General features: G+C 40.2%; 1 protein-coding gene across 1 annotated transcript in view; it reads left to right on the top strand.

Annotated features, from left to right (window-relative positions):
- Plxnc1 (plexin C1) overlaps positions 1 to 18,711 on the top strand; it is a 147,043-nt gene that overhangs the window by 56,720 nt on the left and 71,612 nt on the right. Inside the window, exons 6-9 of the mRNA XM_015482588.2 lie at positions 5,600 to 5,747; positions 9,732 to 9,819; positions 11,891 to 11,993; positions 12,139 to 12,234. Coding sequence (XP_015338074.2) covers positions 5,600 to 5,747; positions 9,732 to 9,819; positions 11,891 to 11,993; positions 12,139 to 12,234 — 435 coding nt within the window. The remainder of the gene's footprint in view (positions 1 to 5,599; positions 5,748 to 9,731; positions 9,820 to 11,890; positions 11,994 to 12,138; positions 12,235 to 18,711) is intronic.

The raw sequence follows: 18,711 nt of genomic DNA, 5'->3' as shown, positions 1-18,711 counted from the left end.
TCCATCTATGAGCTCAATTCAGAGAATTTGCTAACTGCTCATGATATACCAGGAGGACATTCTAGCACCTTTGTAGGTACAGAAAAACCTTCATATAATGCAAAACCTCTGTTCACAAGAAGCTTTGTTTCTTTGCATAAAGCAACTAGAAAATAGTATATCCTCATCCTCACCATGGAATCCACATTAAAAAGAAATATTCAGAGCAATTTCGGTTAGTGTAGGAGGGATTTTCTCTGAGGTTTTGTTGAGTAAAAACAGCAAGATGCAGACAGGTTTGCATAGCATGATCTGATATTGATCTAAAAAAGTCCCTATATGTGTTTATACATGTCTCTATATGATTGTTTGCACATATAGAAAAGTATGAAAGAATTCCTACACCGTTATAGCCCAGGCTCCCCTGGTAGAATGACTGATGTGGTAGGGAGGGAAGGCAGAGACACGTAAAAAAAGAAAACAAATGAAAACCTCACCCACACAAATGCAAAAAGGTATGTATGACATGATCCATTTCAGCAGTTATGTCTGCATTTTGTAAAGAGATGTTAAAATTCAATAAAAATGATTTGTACTAATAAAGATATAAAAAAAGATGCAATAAAAGTATTTCTCACAAAACAACATGGTTGGTAAAGGAGAGACACTAGAAATACTCTTTTACTAATCTGAACTGAAACAAAAAATTCCATCATTACCAATACTACCAACATTGCTTTAAAAGTTCTGTTCAATCATATTACAAGAAACAAATAAGGGAAATAATTACTGCAATGCAATATAGAAAAATAGTATTTGCTAATCTTAAGTGCTTGAGTACCTTCAAAACCTAAATATGTAAACTTTAAAAATTATTCAAATGAATAAAATTTAAATGAGGTGCCAACTGTTTAATAAATACTCAAATATCAAAACCATACTAGGGGGTAAAACAAACTTTTAACTTCAATTAATAAAAAGTCCCACTCATGAAAACAATAGAATATTCAGGCATAAATTTAAAGAGCATTGTACATATCTTTTATTTTAAAATTATTTTTGCTAGGAGATACATATTGGGGACAGCTATCAAAAATAGTGTTTTGCAGAATCTTAAGCCATTCTTTCTAATAGTAATTAGATAGCAGAACATTGTCTATTGAGGCTATTTATAATCCATCATTATGGAAATTTATCCATTTAAAATATAATCATGCTGGGCACAGTAGTGCATGCCTATAATCCCAGTGCTCAGGTGGCTGAGGCAGGAGGATCTCAAGTTTAAAGCCAACCTCAGCAACAACGAGGCACTAAGCAACTCAGTGAGATCCTGTCTCTAAATAAAATACAAAATAGGGCTGGAAATGTAGCTCAATGGTTGAGTGCCCCTGAGTTCATTCCCCGGTAGCCTAAATAAGTAAGTAAGTAAATAAATAAATAATCATAAGTAAAACATTTTTTTGGAACATATGAAAAATGTCTTGAATATATTCATAAACATTCTCTTTTCTAGTGGAGCAATATCATAAAATGTCATTTTTTCTGATATTATTTTCAATATTTCAGAATCCTAGTGAAATATGAGTAGGCATTTTCTTAAAATTAACATAATATTCATCTGGAATAATATGAACTGATCAAGAATATAATAAAGATATTCATTTTGGAAATACATTTTGGAAAAAGAAGCTTATTTAGTTGAGACCATTCCCTATGAGATTGTAAACATATATGTTGTGCATACATATTGCATGATATATTATATGTAGTATATTATTTAAAGTCAGAACAATCCATGTTCTGATTTAAAAATAGTGGTATAGAATGTAGCTCATAAATAAATGTAAGAATTTTAAAGATCAGATATTGTAAAACAAGAGAAGGCAAAATAATTATTTTATAGAAGTAGAGGAAAGGGACCAGAGGGGAGGAAAAGGGAAATCCTGGGAAATGATATTGGCCAGATTATATTGTTATATTGTGTGCATGTATGAGTATGTAACAACACATTCCACCACTATATACAACTATAATGCACCAATAAAAATATAGGAAAAGAGAATTACTTTATAGAAAGTGTCGAAATAATTGCTTTTACTCTGGAAGCATAATTTAATTCATATGTTACATTAAATATAAAAAAATAAATTGTAGGCTGATTAAGGAATTTATAAAAAGATAACTCATAGAAGAACTAACAAAAAAGGAACTGAACATCAGATAATTTGAAAGTATGATAATTTTCTTAGCTCTGAAGCAATCTAGTACTTAATAACAAAAGAAAAATACTCATAAACTTGATTCCTTTTTAACAAAATCTATATAAAGAAAACTGAGTTAACTGAAGCACACATTTCAGGAAAATATTTGCCACCGAAAAAAATATTAATTGCAAGATAATAAAGCTAGGAAAAATTAAGAAAAACATCAATACACCAAAAAGTAAGTGGGGGAAAACGTATATTGTCACAAGAGGAGAGATTCAGAGAAGTAGATACAAATATGGAAACATGTTCAACCTCACTAGTTATAAAATAAATACAAATTAAAGCAATAATAAGTTATGCTAACACCCACTGTTGGTGATGCCAATTAGCACAACCTTTTTGGAAAGCAATTTGGCAGCAGTGCGCTTCAAAAGTCATAAATATATTCATTCTGTTTGAAGCACTAATTCCAGGTGTAGAATCCTGAAGAATTAACTTGAAAGAAGAAAAATCCTAAGCATGAAAATGCTATTTCAATAACATTTATAGAATTAGAAACTTGGAGAAAACCAAACTGTTCACAATAAGGAGAATAGTGAAGTAAAAGAAGGTGCTTTATCAACCTGGTAGAATTTAGGAGCAAGGAGTTCCTTGGCTTCATGGATGAAGCCAGCTGACGCTCCAACCATCTCTGCATCCCATCTGACCCATTGTGTCCTCACTCCCTCTTTTTCCAGCTTATTTCAAGAAATAGCCTCAGCCTCCATTTCTGGCTCCTTCTCTCCTTGACTCTAAATCAGAGACCTGTGCAAAGTCCAGTTATGGCTCTTCCTCTCTATAGACAATCTTATCCACTCTATGGCCTTATATATCATCTATGTTCATATCTCCTTTGTCTCCAACCCAGATGGCTCCTTGGCTCATTCATATCCAACTTGACACATCCTCTTGAGGATCACATAAATATCTTGAATTGAAGGCCTCTAAGATTGAAATCTCAATCTTCCACTCAAAGAACATATCTGTCCCAACCCAGTATATGGTCCCCCTGGTACCTCCATTCATCCATTTGATCTTCCTGATCCACATCCCTACTCTAGTCTTTCCCATGCTCCCTCTTAAAAGTTCCCAGAATCTGTCCAGTTCTTTCCATTTCCACTGCACCCCACTTGCCCAGGATCCTGTCATCTCTTGATGATCTCCTGGTACCATGTGGCCCTTCAGTTCTACTCTAAGGGAATGTCCAGGCTTCCATTCCCATTCTTGTGGAATGACCACACTTAACTAGTCCATAGGTTCTTTGAGGGCAAGGACTATAGCTATTAGGCTCACCGATATGTTCAGTACCTTGTGCAGCAGCTGGCACATAGTAGGATCTTGATAAGTTTTTATAAATATTAATATAAATATTTAACAAAGTAGAATGATTTCAGTTATATAAAAAACTATGTATGTTGGAAATGGAAGTAAATTTTGAAAAATTCAAAGAGTTGGTAAAATAGGATATGATACACTTGTTCTAATATTTAAGCAAGGAATCAATTTAAGATCTGTATGTATACAGAATCATATGTGGTCATGAGCCGAGATGTGGGATGCAGATATAAATGTTGTGGGTTTGAAGAAGTCAGATGAATGGGAGTTCAAACACCTGTTGACGATGAGCTAGTGGAGTGCTTTGGAGTTTGTTCCTATGCTTAAGTTCCCTAGAATTGGTTTAACTTCAGTCCTGGTAAAGTTGAACTGAAAGGAGTTGCTCTCTTCCAGCATGACTCTATGACCCCAAACCAGGATTTTTTTGCAAATGGAAAGATGGGAGTGAGCTCCAGAAACTAGCATAGATTTAGCAAGTTTGTTAGAGGACCACACAGAGGCTCTGGTGGTTATGCAGGGAGTCCAGGCAGAGGTCAAAAATATAACAAAAGGTAAACCCCTTCCAGGTTTGCAAAGCATTACTCTTCATCCTGGGTTGCAGGGTCACCTCTTCCTCCCCTCCCACCTTCCCAGTTTCCAACCAGGTACTCTTTATGCACCTGATGCCAAACATATCCACTGTTGGTGTCCTTTTAATTTTCCTTCTAAACAGAATTGGTCATCCTTTTCTTTTAGATAATTCATTTGGGAGAATTTGCTTTATGACTTTGAATTTTCAAGATTTTCTTTCTGTGTCCCCAGTGCACACGTTCACACATGCATGGGTGCACACACGTGGGCCTGTATACACACGTACACACACACAAAACACTCCCTCCCTTTAGATCTCATAGCATAGTCTGACCACAGACCAAACCTTAACTCATCTTAAAAGTGGATTTCACAGGCTCCCTTCTTTAACTATTATAGCATTCACAGTAAGCAGTAAAAAGGTGGGAGCTCAAAGCGCACCCTCTTAAATAAACCCTGGGTCAAAAAGAAATAAAAATAAAGTTGTGTGTTTCAGTAGGAATACTTAATAACATAAAGATACACATTTTTCTTAAATGAATGTATATATTTAGTTCACTTAGTGTAATTTCAGTTATACTCAGTCTCCCCACCCTCTTTGGATAAAATTATTTTAAAGCTCATATGTCTAGGAAATCCTATGAAAATAAATATAAATAAGTAGAGAATCACCTTATCAGATGTTAAATATATTTAAAGCCACAGTAGTAAAAAGTTGATTGACATTGGAATAGAAGTAGATGAAAAGGTTTTTAGAACTGAGCAGAGTTTAGAAGTAAATCCCAAATATATGGTAATATAATATATAGCAAGAGTGGTATTTCAGTTCAGTGGGAAAAGGAGTTGTTGGATTTTTTTTTTTTTTTTTTTTTTTTTTTTAGTAAATGGTTATGACAGAGCTGATTAACCATCTGGATAATAATAAAATTGGACTCTTATCTCGCATTATATATAGACATAAATTCCAGATGGATTAACGATATAAGTTTAAAAAAGAAAACAATAAAGAAAATGGAGCTATTTTATACTTGTCTATAGGCTAGAGTTTGGGCAGCGTTTTGTAGGCTAAGACAAGAAACCCGGCATCTGGCATCTGATTATATAAAGATACATAATGCAAGGGCGAAAGATTCCACAAACAAAAAATTACAAGGCAGCCAGTAGATTAGGAGAAAAGATGTATCAGAAATTTGACAGATAAGGATGAATATCTACAACTACGTGGAGAGCTTTTCAAAATTGATAAGAAAAATACACACACACACACACAGTGGAACTATAGTTAAGAATGGGAATATGTGATTCACAAAAGAGCCAACAGGGTACCAATGAAACAGCTCTTTCCTAACAGCTCTCTTGAGTCACCCTCCTTCCTATGGTGGTTCAAAGGTTGAGTAACATCAAACTCTAAGATGGTTGGTGATGATCAAAAGTGGTCACTTGTTTCCTGTATTTTCTTACCCACGCAGACCACAGTGACTATGGTGGGCAGCTTCTCTCCAAAAAACTCAGATTGTACGGTGAGGAACGTGGATACCAGCAGGGTGCTCTGCCAGGGGAAAAGTCAGTTAAACAGGACCTGCACCTGTAACATCCCCACCAGACCCATCTACAGAGGTATGTGGACTCTACTGGGTTTTGTTATGAAGTCACCAAAGCAAGGGAACCTCCTGAATTCAGATTGCCTGAGGAATTCAGATTGCAAGGTAAAGGACGGAATCTGAATAGCTCCTTCACTGTTGCTCACTCTCTCCCCCCCACTGGCTCCCACCTGGGTCTGCACCTCACTGGGTTGTTCTAGGACCCCCTATCAGATGACTGGAGAGTGTAGCACAGCCAGACACCACTGGGCTGGCTCTACCCAAATGGCTCAGATAATTCAGATCTGAAAAGCAGGGAATGTCCTCGGTAAGATGAGAAAACATGGCAGCCAATGTTCTATCAGCTTAAGTTCATTTATTCTCATTCATTCATTCATACAGGAAGCATTTTTTTTTTTTTTGAGCATCTGCCTGTGTGTGAGGCATTGTGCTAAGTCCTAGGGACACCCAGCTGGATCTATCTCATGGCGTTTGTAACCCATTGGTCGGGGATGAATAAGCAGTTAATTACAATGCTGTATATAATTGCAGGGAACCTGGAGTCCCATGGGAGGCATAGGGAAAGGGCACCAAACTGGACTTGGGGCTGGGGATGTGTGGTCTGGAAGGCTTCCTGGAAGAAGTGATAAATAAGACTGGAAGATGAACAGAGTTGAGCCAGGAAGACCAGTGGGAAGAGTGTTCCAGGCAGAGACTAACTGGTATAATACCCATAAGGAGAGCAAAAGCTGTGTTTGAAGAACCAAAAAAGGTTTCCACGTGGGTAGGGCAAGTGGGGTAGGTTCAGGTGGAAAATAATACCAAAGAAGGCAGCCAAGGGACCGTGGAGGATCTTCTGATCCTTGGACTCTATCCTGGGAGCTGTGAGGAGACAGAAAGATCTGAGCTGAAGGCTGGCACAGTCAGATTTATGTTGCAGAAATGTTCAGTTGTACATCATCTGTCTGTCCTGCTGGAATGGCATAGAGACCTCGAGAGGACATCTTCACTGCTGTGCTTAGAACAATGTCTAGTACAAATTAGTCATTTACAATCAAACAATAATTTTTGTTGAATGAATGAATGGATGGCCAGAGGTGGGGAATGGACCAGACGAGGGACAGACGGAAGGCCTGAGTTCCAAAAGATCAGCCAGTAGGAAAATACTGCCGCAGTCCAGGTGAGACAGTGTGAGAGCCATCGTAGGGACGATGCAGATGGAGAGAAGTGGATAAATTCCAGAGAATGTCAGGAGGCTCGGTGCAGGATTCAGAGTCTCTTCAGATGAGACAGGCTGGAAGTAGAGGTAGGTTCATGGTGGAGGCCTCCTAGAGTGGGTGCTGATCATAACATGAACTGAGCGAGTTGTGGGGCAAGAGCTGGAGTTACCCAACATCTTACTTCCATTCAGGCTGCTATAACAAAATACCTGAGACTGTGTCTTTTATAGATAACAGAAGTTTATTGCTTACAGTTCTGGAGGCTGGAGAGTCCAAGATCAAGACACCTGCAAATTCTGTACCTAGTGAGGGCTCATTCTCGGCTTCATGCATGATGCCTCCTTGATGAGTTCTCATGCGGCAGAAGGGGCAAGGGAGCTGCCTCAAACCTCTTTTATGAGAATACTAATCCCATTCAGGAGGGAGAGCCCTCATGATTTAATCACTTCCCAAAGCTCCCCCCACCCCACTCATGATATTATCTCTAGGTATCAGGTTCCAATACCTGAACTTCAAGGACACATCCACATTTGACCTTGGCACCTGATTGATCCTTCACCCCTCAAAAGGAAATTTAATGCACCAGGCCAGAGACCTGAGCTTAAAAATGCCTCTTACCCTCTGGTCTCAGAATGGCTATTTGGGTCTGAATTGCTTGGAAAAATGAGCCCAGTTTCCCACTTTGTCCACCCTATGTAGCCTTCATGATAACTACTGGTTAATTTTGGTCACTAAAATGCAGGTCTTGCTTACCCATAAAAGATGCTTCTCAAGTGCTGAGATTGACTTATGGGGCTCAGTCCCTTTTAGAGCCTTCATCAGCTTCTTTGCCCTTTCCTGATTTTTTTTTTAATCAGTACTGGGGATTGAACCCAGGGGTGCTGTACCACTCAACTACATCTTCATACCTTTTTTTTTTTTTTTTTGAGACAAGGTCTCTCTAAATTTCCCAGGCTGACCTTAAACTTGGAATTCTCCTGCTTTAGCCTTCTGGGTAGCTGGGATTACAGGCATGGGTCGCCACATCAGCTCAAGGTCTTGCATAATTTTGCACAGGCAAATAAATTCATTTCCCACCTCTTGTACTCAGTCAGCCAGAAGTGATTGCCAAAACTTGGTCCATGGCCACTTTGAGCCTCTGTGGCCTCATTCTTTTCACTAATTCCTATTTCCCTCCCACTTTGAAACACTGTGGGAAAGTCTCCTCTCCCTAACAGCCTTGTCAGATTCTGCTATGACCGTCCCACCTCCAGAATCCCCTTGGTCCTCCGCAGGCATCTGGGTACCCAGGTACTATATGGAACGCGAACCATTATCATGGTATTTCCTAGTCTGTGTTGTTATTGCTGGGTTTTTTCACCTAATGTATTTTACTTCTTCCAGAATTTTAACTGTAAATGCTTTCAGAGATAATGAATATGCATTTTCTTGGGATATTTACAATGTTTTATGTGTAGTTGATGCTCAGCAAAGTAGAGATCCTGCAGCCATTGTCACTGGATACCTGTCAATTCCTTGGAAATGTGTTTGGTCTGGGAGTCCCTCAGTGCTCAGTGTTCATGTGCTCATTCCACTAACATGCATCAAGTGTCTGTTCAGAGGCTCCTGCTGAGAGGTCAGGCCAGCCCTCCAAACCTCCTTGTCTCTAGAACAGAAGATTATCATTTCACATAAGCCCACTTTATGTGAGCAGAATGTTATGTGCAGTTCTGGCTATCAGAGCAAATCTTACTGCTGTAGAGAAGCACCTGAAAATAAGAGTTCTTAGACTTTGGGAACCACACACTAATAAAATTTCAATGAGAAAATTAGGGCTGCCAACAAAGTCAGGCCAACTTCTCATTTTTCTAAGACTTTAATTTAACAAGTACCATCTCCTAGTCTTCAATCATTCATATAAGGAAAAAAGTATTAATACTTCCTTATTATCACTGGCCCCTGGACTAGCCCAGGTGCTACTCTAGGCTGCAGCTTATACAATCCTTACTGGGGAGCACTGCAACCCAAAGATTCCTAGACCACACCTAACCTGCAAAATCAGAATATCTTGTAGCATGGCCCTGAAATCTATATTTTCATAAAAAAAATTTTCTCAATTGATTCTAATAGACAGCTGGGACTGGGAATCAGGACCTTGGGTAGAATATCGATGTTTAAAGAGATACGGGAAACAATACACTTCTCCAACACTGACTTAGCAATTTTTATCCTACTGATTTTATTCTTTAGGGGTTTTCAAACCCATGGATAAGTTTTTAAAAGCAAGTAAGAAAACTTTCATCATAGATTTGGTGACAGTTGACTCTAAGAAGATCATGGTTTCCCACCCCTAGAAACCACACTCTCAAATTTGTTAGGTAAATATTTGTCAAGTGTGGATTTTTCCGAAGGTGCAGGATTTCCTCTCTAATGTGCTGCTTTTCATATTCTAGGCACTTCTTGCTCGGTGACTTGTTTTATTCTTATGCCTTGGCCAATTACAAGCTGAGATAGTGATCCCAGGGAGAGTTTGAGATGTAAATGGGCTGTAATATGGCTTTTTCCTAGTGATTATCCATGGGGGGCTTGAAGCTAGAGTTGGGTTCGTCTGTTTGGAGCCTGGTGCTGTGCTCTGTGGCTGCCTGACGTGAACGGCCCCTGGGGACGGAGCACATACTGATTGCAATGTTGGTGAACAGCTGGCACACCCGTGGCCTCTCGGCGGCGAAGGGAATTTTTTTTTTTTTTTTTTGGCATTTACAGCTTCTGCTTGACTGTGGCAGGAATCCATGGTAAATGACTTTTCCCTCCCTTTGCTCCAGATGTCTTAATGGTCAACGTGACGTTCTCCTTCCCTTCTTGGATTTTATCAAAGCGATTCAACTTAACCAACTGCTCATCATTAAGAGAGTAAGATTTTATTTGAAATGTAAATATTCTCTCATGGTTTTAATTTATTTGCTTTACTCCACAATTTCCTAAAGAACTCTTCTGTGGAGTAGAACTTCCCAAAGTGCCTTTTGGAGCATGGCCTAACGGGAGCTGGGAGAGCCACTGAGCTAATGGGTCGGCTCACTCATTCAAGCCCTAACAAGGAAATTGGGGCAGCCGAGGAGAGAACACGGGCTAGGCACTCTTATCAACAGGGAAATGTTATTTCCTAGGCCCAGGGGACACTTGAAGGAAGTACAGAGGGCACTGCTAGGTCCTCTCCTGATCAGGACGTTTCTGGGAATTTAGGCAGAACAGGAAGGCCTGTCAAGGACACACAGTGAAGTCTCTTTTGCCCAAAGAACATATTCATTCTACCCTCTTCTATTCTTTTCTTTCCCTTTCTTTTTCTTTTCTTTCTCTTCTTTTCTTTTCCAGGTGCCACCTGGAACCCTGCACCTTGCACTGTACCCCTGAGCTACACTCCCAATCTTCTGCCCTCTTTTTATCACTCTCGGCCCCTTTTAGCTAGAAACCCCTTGAATTAGGGCCACACCTTATACCTAGCTTCTAAAGCAAAGAAGACATAGAGGAAATATGCTTCTCAGAGTCCTGTCCCTCTAGCTGGAAGTCAGGCTGGAGGTCCCTAAGGGAACAGTGGAAGCCATGTTATCAGTGTGAGTCTATAGCTGGCTGTGCAGGATGATTGACAACGAACTCTCTGAGTACCAAATATGAACTCCTTTCTACCTGGCCCAGGAACCATTATTTCTTTGCTGAAGATGATTCCATACTTAAAACCGACTTGGAAGGCTGCTTTAGACCTTATCTTTTACTAAGGAGGCACTATGAAAGGAGATGACATAGGCCAGGATCTGTGATTTCTAAGAAATAGCATTAATTTAAGGAAGAAAAAATACAAATTCTGATAAGCCTCAGAAGTCCAGAAAATAGGAGAATGGGGGGAGAATTAAATAGAATTTTATGGCTCAAAGAGTTTAAAAATACTGTAGCTCCCCGATGTGCAGGTTTAGAGAGCAGATGAAAGGCAGCAACTGGCCCAGGTCCCACAACTTGGTCACCGAGGACCAGACCTCACACCAGATCCTCCCACCAGAGGTGAGAGCCCTTCCTGCAGGTAACTGCTTCCTGCCAGGAAAGCACTTGTAAGGTAATCCTGCCTGCAGGGTCAGAGAAGCAGACAAATCACAGGCCTGCTCCCGGCTCACTAAAGAGACAGCTGAACACCAAGGGGAGCCTGGGCTTTCTCCCCACAGGGAAACTGCAGTTTCTCTAGGTCAGAATCTTCCTTTAGAAAGCATATAAAATACAGTCTGAGTCCCCGCGCCCTGCAATAGGCACCCTTGCTGTCTCCTGCCGACGCTTCCTCTGGCCTTCCTTGGCCACATTTCCAAAGGAGTCCCATTTTTTTTTTTAATCATTTCTTCTGTAACTCTGATTATTCTAATGTTTGCTTTTCAAGTCCTGCAGGGGTTTTTCATGCATGATAGATTATTTGATTAGAAGACACAATTCTTCCTTAATTTGATTATAAAACAAACACCAGCACCCTAGTCCCTCTGCCTGCCAGGTAACTCTTTGTGTCTTACATCTTCTGGGCAGTTGTCAGCTTGGCTGCCTGAGGGAATGAAGGTTGGCTGATCTGGGGGAGGTGATAGCAGGGAGAGGCCCATCTCCAGGGGGACTCACCTGAGTGTAGACAAATAGCAGAAATGGATTCAGAAACAGATTCAGTGGTTCCTATTATTTATGGACCAGCAGGTGACCCCAGCTTCAGGTTTCCATGGCAACATTTCTGCAGGTATGATGATGCCTGTCAACCCTGAAGGCCTCCCAGAGCAGGGCACAAAGTCCTACTCTATGCCTAGCCTCAAAGGACTGTCCTCTCTCCTCCTATTCACCCCAGTCATTCCAACGATTTTTAAAAAATTCTTTTAAATAATTTGTACACTGCATCACAGAGAGAAATTTTAGGATGTGAACCTTTTCTTAAAAATCTAGGAATTAAGTTGGTTTTCCATGTTGCCAGATGCTCCAAATGTATTGTAACTGGCTGTGCTTGGTGTAACAGTGCGAGAAGGTGTATCCACCCCTTCACAGCTTGTGACCCTTCTGATTATCAGAGCAACCAGGTAAAGTGACGTTTTTGGTATTACAAGGTTTAACTAAAAATACCTGTTTGTATCCACCTAGTCCCACTCTGGTTTTTGTGTTTGTTTCACACTTTGAATCTCCCACCCACTCAAGACATTGAAGGGATTTTCTTCTCCATTTCAGGAACTCTGTCCATTTGCCATTGAGAAACCACCCAAGAACCCTGAAGGAGGAAGATTCAAGGAGAATAAGAGCAACAGAACCAACCAGGGTTTACAGGTCAGACTCTATTTTGGTGTTGATAATGGAAAAATTCCCTTTTGATGACAAGGACAACTCCTACTACTTTGGGTTCCTTAAAAAAATTTTTTTAAAGTTCCATTTTACTTACTACCAAAATTCCCTTTTTTCCCCCTTTAGTTTTTAACCAAGTTTCAGTTAATTGGCTCAATACATCAAAGGCTGAACAATCACATAAAAGAAATTAAAACTCTGTAATTATGAAAAATGATGTTGTTCCAATAGAAGTAAAATTTTAAAGGTGACTTTGTGGCTCACTTGATAGCACACAGCCTGAGGGGACCTCCATTTGAAGTAATCCTTAGGATGGCCTTTCTGGGCATCCTGTGTGTGGATAGGTCTGTGCAAAGTACACAAACTAACTTGTTTTTGTTTTTCAGTTTGTAGAGATGCCCAAACCAATAGTTGATGGTACCAAAACAGACTTGTCATAGACCATGTATTTCCCTCCCCTTGATATTTGTGTTGATATTTTTCATGAAATTTCCTTGGAAATTCCTCTTGCTTTCTTTGCAGTTAGTCAGCAAGCTCAATGTGCCTGTCATGTTTTAAGAGGGGATGTGACCATGTGAATATTTGTGGGCAGAACATACGTGGCTCTGCTTAGGGCATGGCCCCCTTCAGGCTTCCCTCTGTCCACAGATCATGGAGCATCTATATGTGGTAAAAACAAACAAACAAACAACAGAGTACAAGTTCTGCTCTCATTAACCTTGGAGTCTGGCGGGAGCAGACTAATGAAAAATAACAGCATTAGAAAAACAAGAAAGGCTCAGTTTCTATTTCATGACTAATCTGTGGCTTTGACTTATCCATTTGCAGCTACTTAAGGTCAAGTGCCAATATAAATAAGTAGCACATTTTTAATCATTACTGAAAAGTTGATAGTAACTTTAGTTGAATTAAGTAACAGGCAGAGGGAACGTGAATCAAAATGGAGCCTACAGTTAATTAAAGCCTTAGAAAAGCGTGGTGTGCCAGTGTCTGCACTCTAAAGGTCTTTGAGGTTTAATTAAGTCATGGGCTACTTTTCTCTTCCCATTGGTTTGTAAAACTAAGACATAGTGACAGGAAGTTGGATCAATCAGATAGTGGCTTTTTTGTTTTAAATCAGATTTTACCATGGTTGTTTTTAATTTCGGCAAAATACACATAACATAAAATTCATCATCTTTACTGTTTTTAAAGTGTGCAATTCAGCAGTGTTAAGTACACTCACAGCATATGCAACCAGTCTCTAGAACACTTCCCATCTTGCAAAACTCTATACTTATTACCAAGCACCAGGCCTTGTACCAGGATCCCTTGTACCCAGGCCTCTAGTATCCAACTTTCTATTTTCTTTTTATAAATTCAACTACTGTGAATTCCTCGTATGAGTAGAATCAGGCAGCATTTGTCTTCTTCTTTGGTTACCATGGATTGAACCCAGGGGCCCTTAAACACTGAGCAACATCCCCAGCTCTTTTTTTATATATATACTTTATTTTGAGACAGGGTCTCACTAAGTTGCTTATGGCCTCGCTAAGTTGCTGATTCTGGCTTTGAACTTGTAATCCTCCTGCTTCAGCCTCCTAAGGCCCTGGGATTATAGGCATGCACCACCACACCCAGCTAGTATTTTTCTTTTTGTATGACTTATTTCACTTAACATAATATCCTTGATAATTTTTTAGGTGGCTGAATAATTTTTGTCATTTGAAGAATATTATTTAATGGGATCATCTAGATGTACCCACTGGGAGATTGACTGGGGATGGAACCACACTAGCCAAGCACTCTGCCACCAAACTACCTCCTCAGCACTTGACTTTTTAAAAAATTAAATTTATTTTCAGCCGGTACATAAAAAACAAAAATGGCACCTACTAATGGGGTAGTATAATTCTGTGGAAATTCATCCAAGTTCTCTTATGTATCAATAATTAATTTCTTTGTATTATTGAGAAATGGTTCAAGCAATAGCTTTTTTTTAATTTTTTTTATTATTAGTTGTTCAAAACATTACAAAGCTCTTGACATATCATATTTCATACATTTGATTCAAGCAGATTATGAACTCCCATTTTTACCCCGTATATATGTTGCAGATTCACATCGGTTACACATCCACTTTTTTACATACTGCCATACTAGTGTATGTTGTATTCTGCTGCCTTTCCTATCCTCTACTATCCTCCCTCCCCTCCCCTCCCCTCCCNATAGCAATGAGGGTCTCCTTCCTTTACCATGCAATTTCCCTTCTCTCTCTCTTTCCCTCTCCCCTCTCGTCCCTGTTTAATGGTGATCTTCTTCTCATGCTCTTCCTCCCTATTCTGTTCTTAGTTGCTCTCCTTATATCAAAGATGACATTTGGCATTTGTTTTTTAGGGATGGCTAGCTTCACTTAGCATAATCTGCTCTAGTGCCATCCATTTCCCTGCAAATTCCATGATTTTGTCATTTTTTAGTGCAGAGTAATATTCCATAAAACTTATAGTAAGAAAAAAACAGTGTGGGGGCTGGGAATATAGCTCAGTTGGTAGAGTGCTTGCTTCGCATGCTCAAGGCCCTGGGTTCAATCCCCAAGCAACACGAAAAGAAAAATACAATGTGGTCACTGCATCTTGGCTTCTTGTGTCCTGCCTTCCTGCACCACCTCAACTTTTACACTGTATGGTTAAAAGAAGTGGGGTCACTAAGAGAGAATACTGAAAATCAGCGATAGTCTGGATCTGCCTTCGATGTTTCTCTATGGATTACCCTTCTAAGTTTGGAAAAAGATATTTCGTTGATACCAAAATGTTTTCTTTAAATACATGACTCAGAGCAGAATCTCAATTTGGGTTGATAGGGAGTGGAGTGTTGCTTGTCAAAGGAGGGATATTTTATGCTCTGGGAAACACATTTTCATGCTGAATGTGTAGCATCATGATTCCCACTTGGGGTCCACATGCCAGTCTTGAATGGAGCACCCCATCCCTTGCAACTCTTCCCAGCAGAGAAGCCACGGAGAGCATTCCTTTTACACCCCCGCCCACATCACATGTGTAGTGTGTGCTTCCTGTGTGCCAGGCACTGGGAAGCATATGGACACTGCCCTAGGCTTCACGACCAGAGCATGGGTGATTGTTACTGCAGGTACTTACCGAGCATCTATTAGATGCTGTTATACTGAGCTCCATGGATACACACATGGAAGATACTAATGATTCAGGCACCTCTCTGGCTGTCAATCTCAAGAATCTTATCCATGAATATCTATGCAACAATAAGAGAGAAAAAAAATGTTAATATGGGGGTAGTACCTGAACTGAGTTAAACCCAGAAAGCCTTGCTGTGCCTGGGGCTGTGTCTTAGTCCCTCCTGCCCAGTGCCTGACAGTTAAACACAATCAGTGCGGTTGGTTAAGCCTTTGATTGATGGATAGATTGATTGATGGAGATGGCATTTCAGCTGACCATTGAGAGACGAGAAGCATCCAGACACATGGAGACAGAAGAGCAGGTATTCTTACCAGAGAAACCAGCTTAAGCAGAAGTGCAATAGGAGGCCAGAAAATTCCAGACCACTCATTACCAAAAAACCCTCAGTAATTTAGTTTAGCTGAAATAGAGGATATGGGAAATGAGAGTGTAGCCCACAAAGTTGAAATGACCCTGGAGCCTACACATATAGCACCTTACATGGCTGGCCCTCAGGAGTTTTGACTTTATGCTTCAGTGGCAAAGGAATGCTATCGAGACATTTTCTTTTTGTTTTTAATTAAGAGTTTGCTCATTCAAGGATGTGGTCCTTGGGAGGTAGGTTTTCTGGTTCAGTTGGCTGGACCAGTTGACCTTACACTCCTGTGACCCTAAGGTGCACCCCCATGCCCTGATCCAGAAACATGAGCTGTATGCGGAGTGGCCTACATTCAGAAAAGATCCTGGCCCAGGATCAGGAGTGCTTTTAGCTACAAAAACCAGCCCCGCCTCTTGTTTTTTTGTTTCCTATTTAATAGGTAAAACCTGTCGCCCTCCCCCACCACTTCTCCATTTCCTAACCGTCTTGTATCTGTTGCTCTCACCTGCTGAGGGCAGTTCGGCTGCCCATCCTTTCCTGCTTTCAAGGAAAGGTTGTGACAATCTATGATACAACGTCATTCTAATGTTTGTTATTCTGCACAATATGCTTATCACTCCGTGGCAGACATAAACCACGTCTCCTGCCCTCGAGGAATTTAGATTCAAATTGTTCTTCTTTCTTTCTCTTCCTGTACCTCCTCTTCTCTTCCTCCATCACTTTGAAATGTGCATTTTAATTTCTCATAGATAATCCAAATGGATTTTTTTTCATTTGTCTTGAGAAGTGAAATTAAATTCAGCATACGCCTTTTTGAATAACTTCTGTGGACCTAGCACTGTGCTAGGTGCTGTAGGATTCACTCCCAATTCTTCATTTAATCAATCATTCAACAGTGTGTTTGTTGAGCAACTGTTGTGTGCCAAGCAGACAGATAGTCAAAATGTGTGTACAATGGAGCTTACATTGTACACTTCTGGAGGAAGTGACATTCCTTTTCATGAACAAGTTGAAAATGCACAACAGAAGAAGTTAATAGAAAGAATACCAGAATGGACTGACTTTTGTTGAACCCTGTGCCTTCTGAGCTCAGAGTGTCTCTTTATTTAAGCTTCACAACGGACGTATTTTCCTCATTTTATACACAGGGAAATTTTGATTTATAAAAATAAGTTGCAAATGGTAGATAAGAGATTTGAATCCAGGCCATTTGACTCAAGGGTTCACAGTTTAGTCATTGGCCTATATTATGTGACCTATGTTGAATAGAAATAAATGTTAAACCACGTAGTAGTTTATAATGCATCTTGGAGGGAGGTATCTAATATCGGTTTCTCTAGGCCTTAGTCTGTCAAAACCTGCCCATCTGGGCCACAGATATGGAGTAGGACCAAGACCTCCACCTGAGGTCCAGGCTGAGGGTAGCTTATTAGCATCCAAGACGCAGGAGAAGACAGGTAGACTGGGGTGTGGCTTGGGGGGAAGGAGTCAGACCCAGGAAAAGCCAGGCATCTTCTCCAAGATAGGGAAAGAAGGAGCATGGAGCAGCAAGAATCTCACGTTCCTGTGGCATCTTGGCAGAAGGGTAGATTTGAGTGGCTAGTGTAAGTTGGAATCAGGGAAAGAATTGCCCTGGCTGGCCCTGGAGTTCTGACCACCCAGGACTGTTCTGAGTAGCCATACTCAGAAGGGTCAATGGCCAGGAGTAATTCAGGGAGTGGCCTGGGCAGCCACACTGTGGGCCATGTCAGCTTCGCCTTTGAGTTCCCAGGTCAGAGAAGCGAGTCTTGCTCTCTCAACACAGAGCACACATCTGTCACTGTCTCTCTCTGGAAGTTTCCATGTCCATCGCTGTCATTCCCCGCCCCCCCCCACCCTATTGCTAATTATTGACAGTTCCCAGGACCAACTGGAAGTTACACCTCAAGTTCCCTGGGGCATGTATCAAGAGCTCCTGGGAAGGGGCATTTGCCTGGGGGCGAGAGGGAGGAGCCCATCCCATTTTTTGTTACATTGAACTCTCCATTATTTCTTTGGTGGAAGTGTATTTTGCTATTTCCTTTCGATTTCCCATCTCCTTTTATACTTTACCATCTCCAATGCTGACCACCACTCTGCTCAATTTATATATTTTTATATAAATTGTCCTCTTCTCAGTTATTAATAAAGATGTTAAATAATTCTGAACCAAATACTCACCCCTATAGGGCCCTACAGGACACTTTCTTTTAATTAGTTATGCCATCTTTCATCTCTCTTATGTCCTTTGGTTTCAGATTTCCAGCTGGTTTTAAATCCATGTGACTTTTTATCCTGTCCTGTTTGAACTAATTTCATGAGTGAAAATCTGAGAGACGTTTTACCAAGTGTTGATTCAGGTCCAGGCCTATAGAGAGCTTTGCTATATTCAGTTTTTTTTTTCTTTTAACAGATTAATAGAGTACAATTTGGTCTTAATAAACCGAGCCTTCCTAATGCACCTCTTTCTAATATTCTTTTCAATCATAGCGGTATTTTCTCCATTAATGTCACGGTAATTTGAATTGTGTTGACGTCAGACTTCACAAAAGGTACTCTTACTGTCAGGAGTAATCCTCTTAGACCTTTTCAAAGATAACTGTTTCCTAGTGGTTGTGCTATTTCCAATATCTTATAATGACTTGGTTTTTGAAAAAAAAATAAAAATAATTGGGTATTCTTCGTATCACCTAATTATCCAGTTTCCAGTGTGCGTTCTTACATAAAACAGAGAGGGATTTCAACTCATGAGAGACCAGAGCTCATAGTATTTTATTAAATAATTTACAGTTGTGTTGCCATTTAAAAATAACTCTTAAGTCTTTAAAACGTAACTGACAGGAAGTGAACTATTCTGAGGTTAATTACAAGACTGCATTGGGCTGTGACGTGCCG

This window comes from Marmota marmota, unplaced genomic scaffold, assembly GCF_001458135.2.
Source record: "Marmota marmota marmota unplaced genomic scaffold, marMar, whole genome shotgun sequence".
Classification (NCBI taxonomy): Eukaryota; Metazoa; Chordata; class Mammalia; order Rodentia; family Sciuridae; genus Marmota; species Marmota marmota.
The sequence above is the reverse complement of the archived record's forward strand: the minus strand, read 5'-3'. Positions and strand labels throughout refer to the sequence as shown.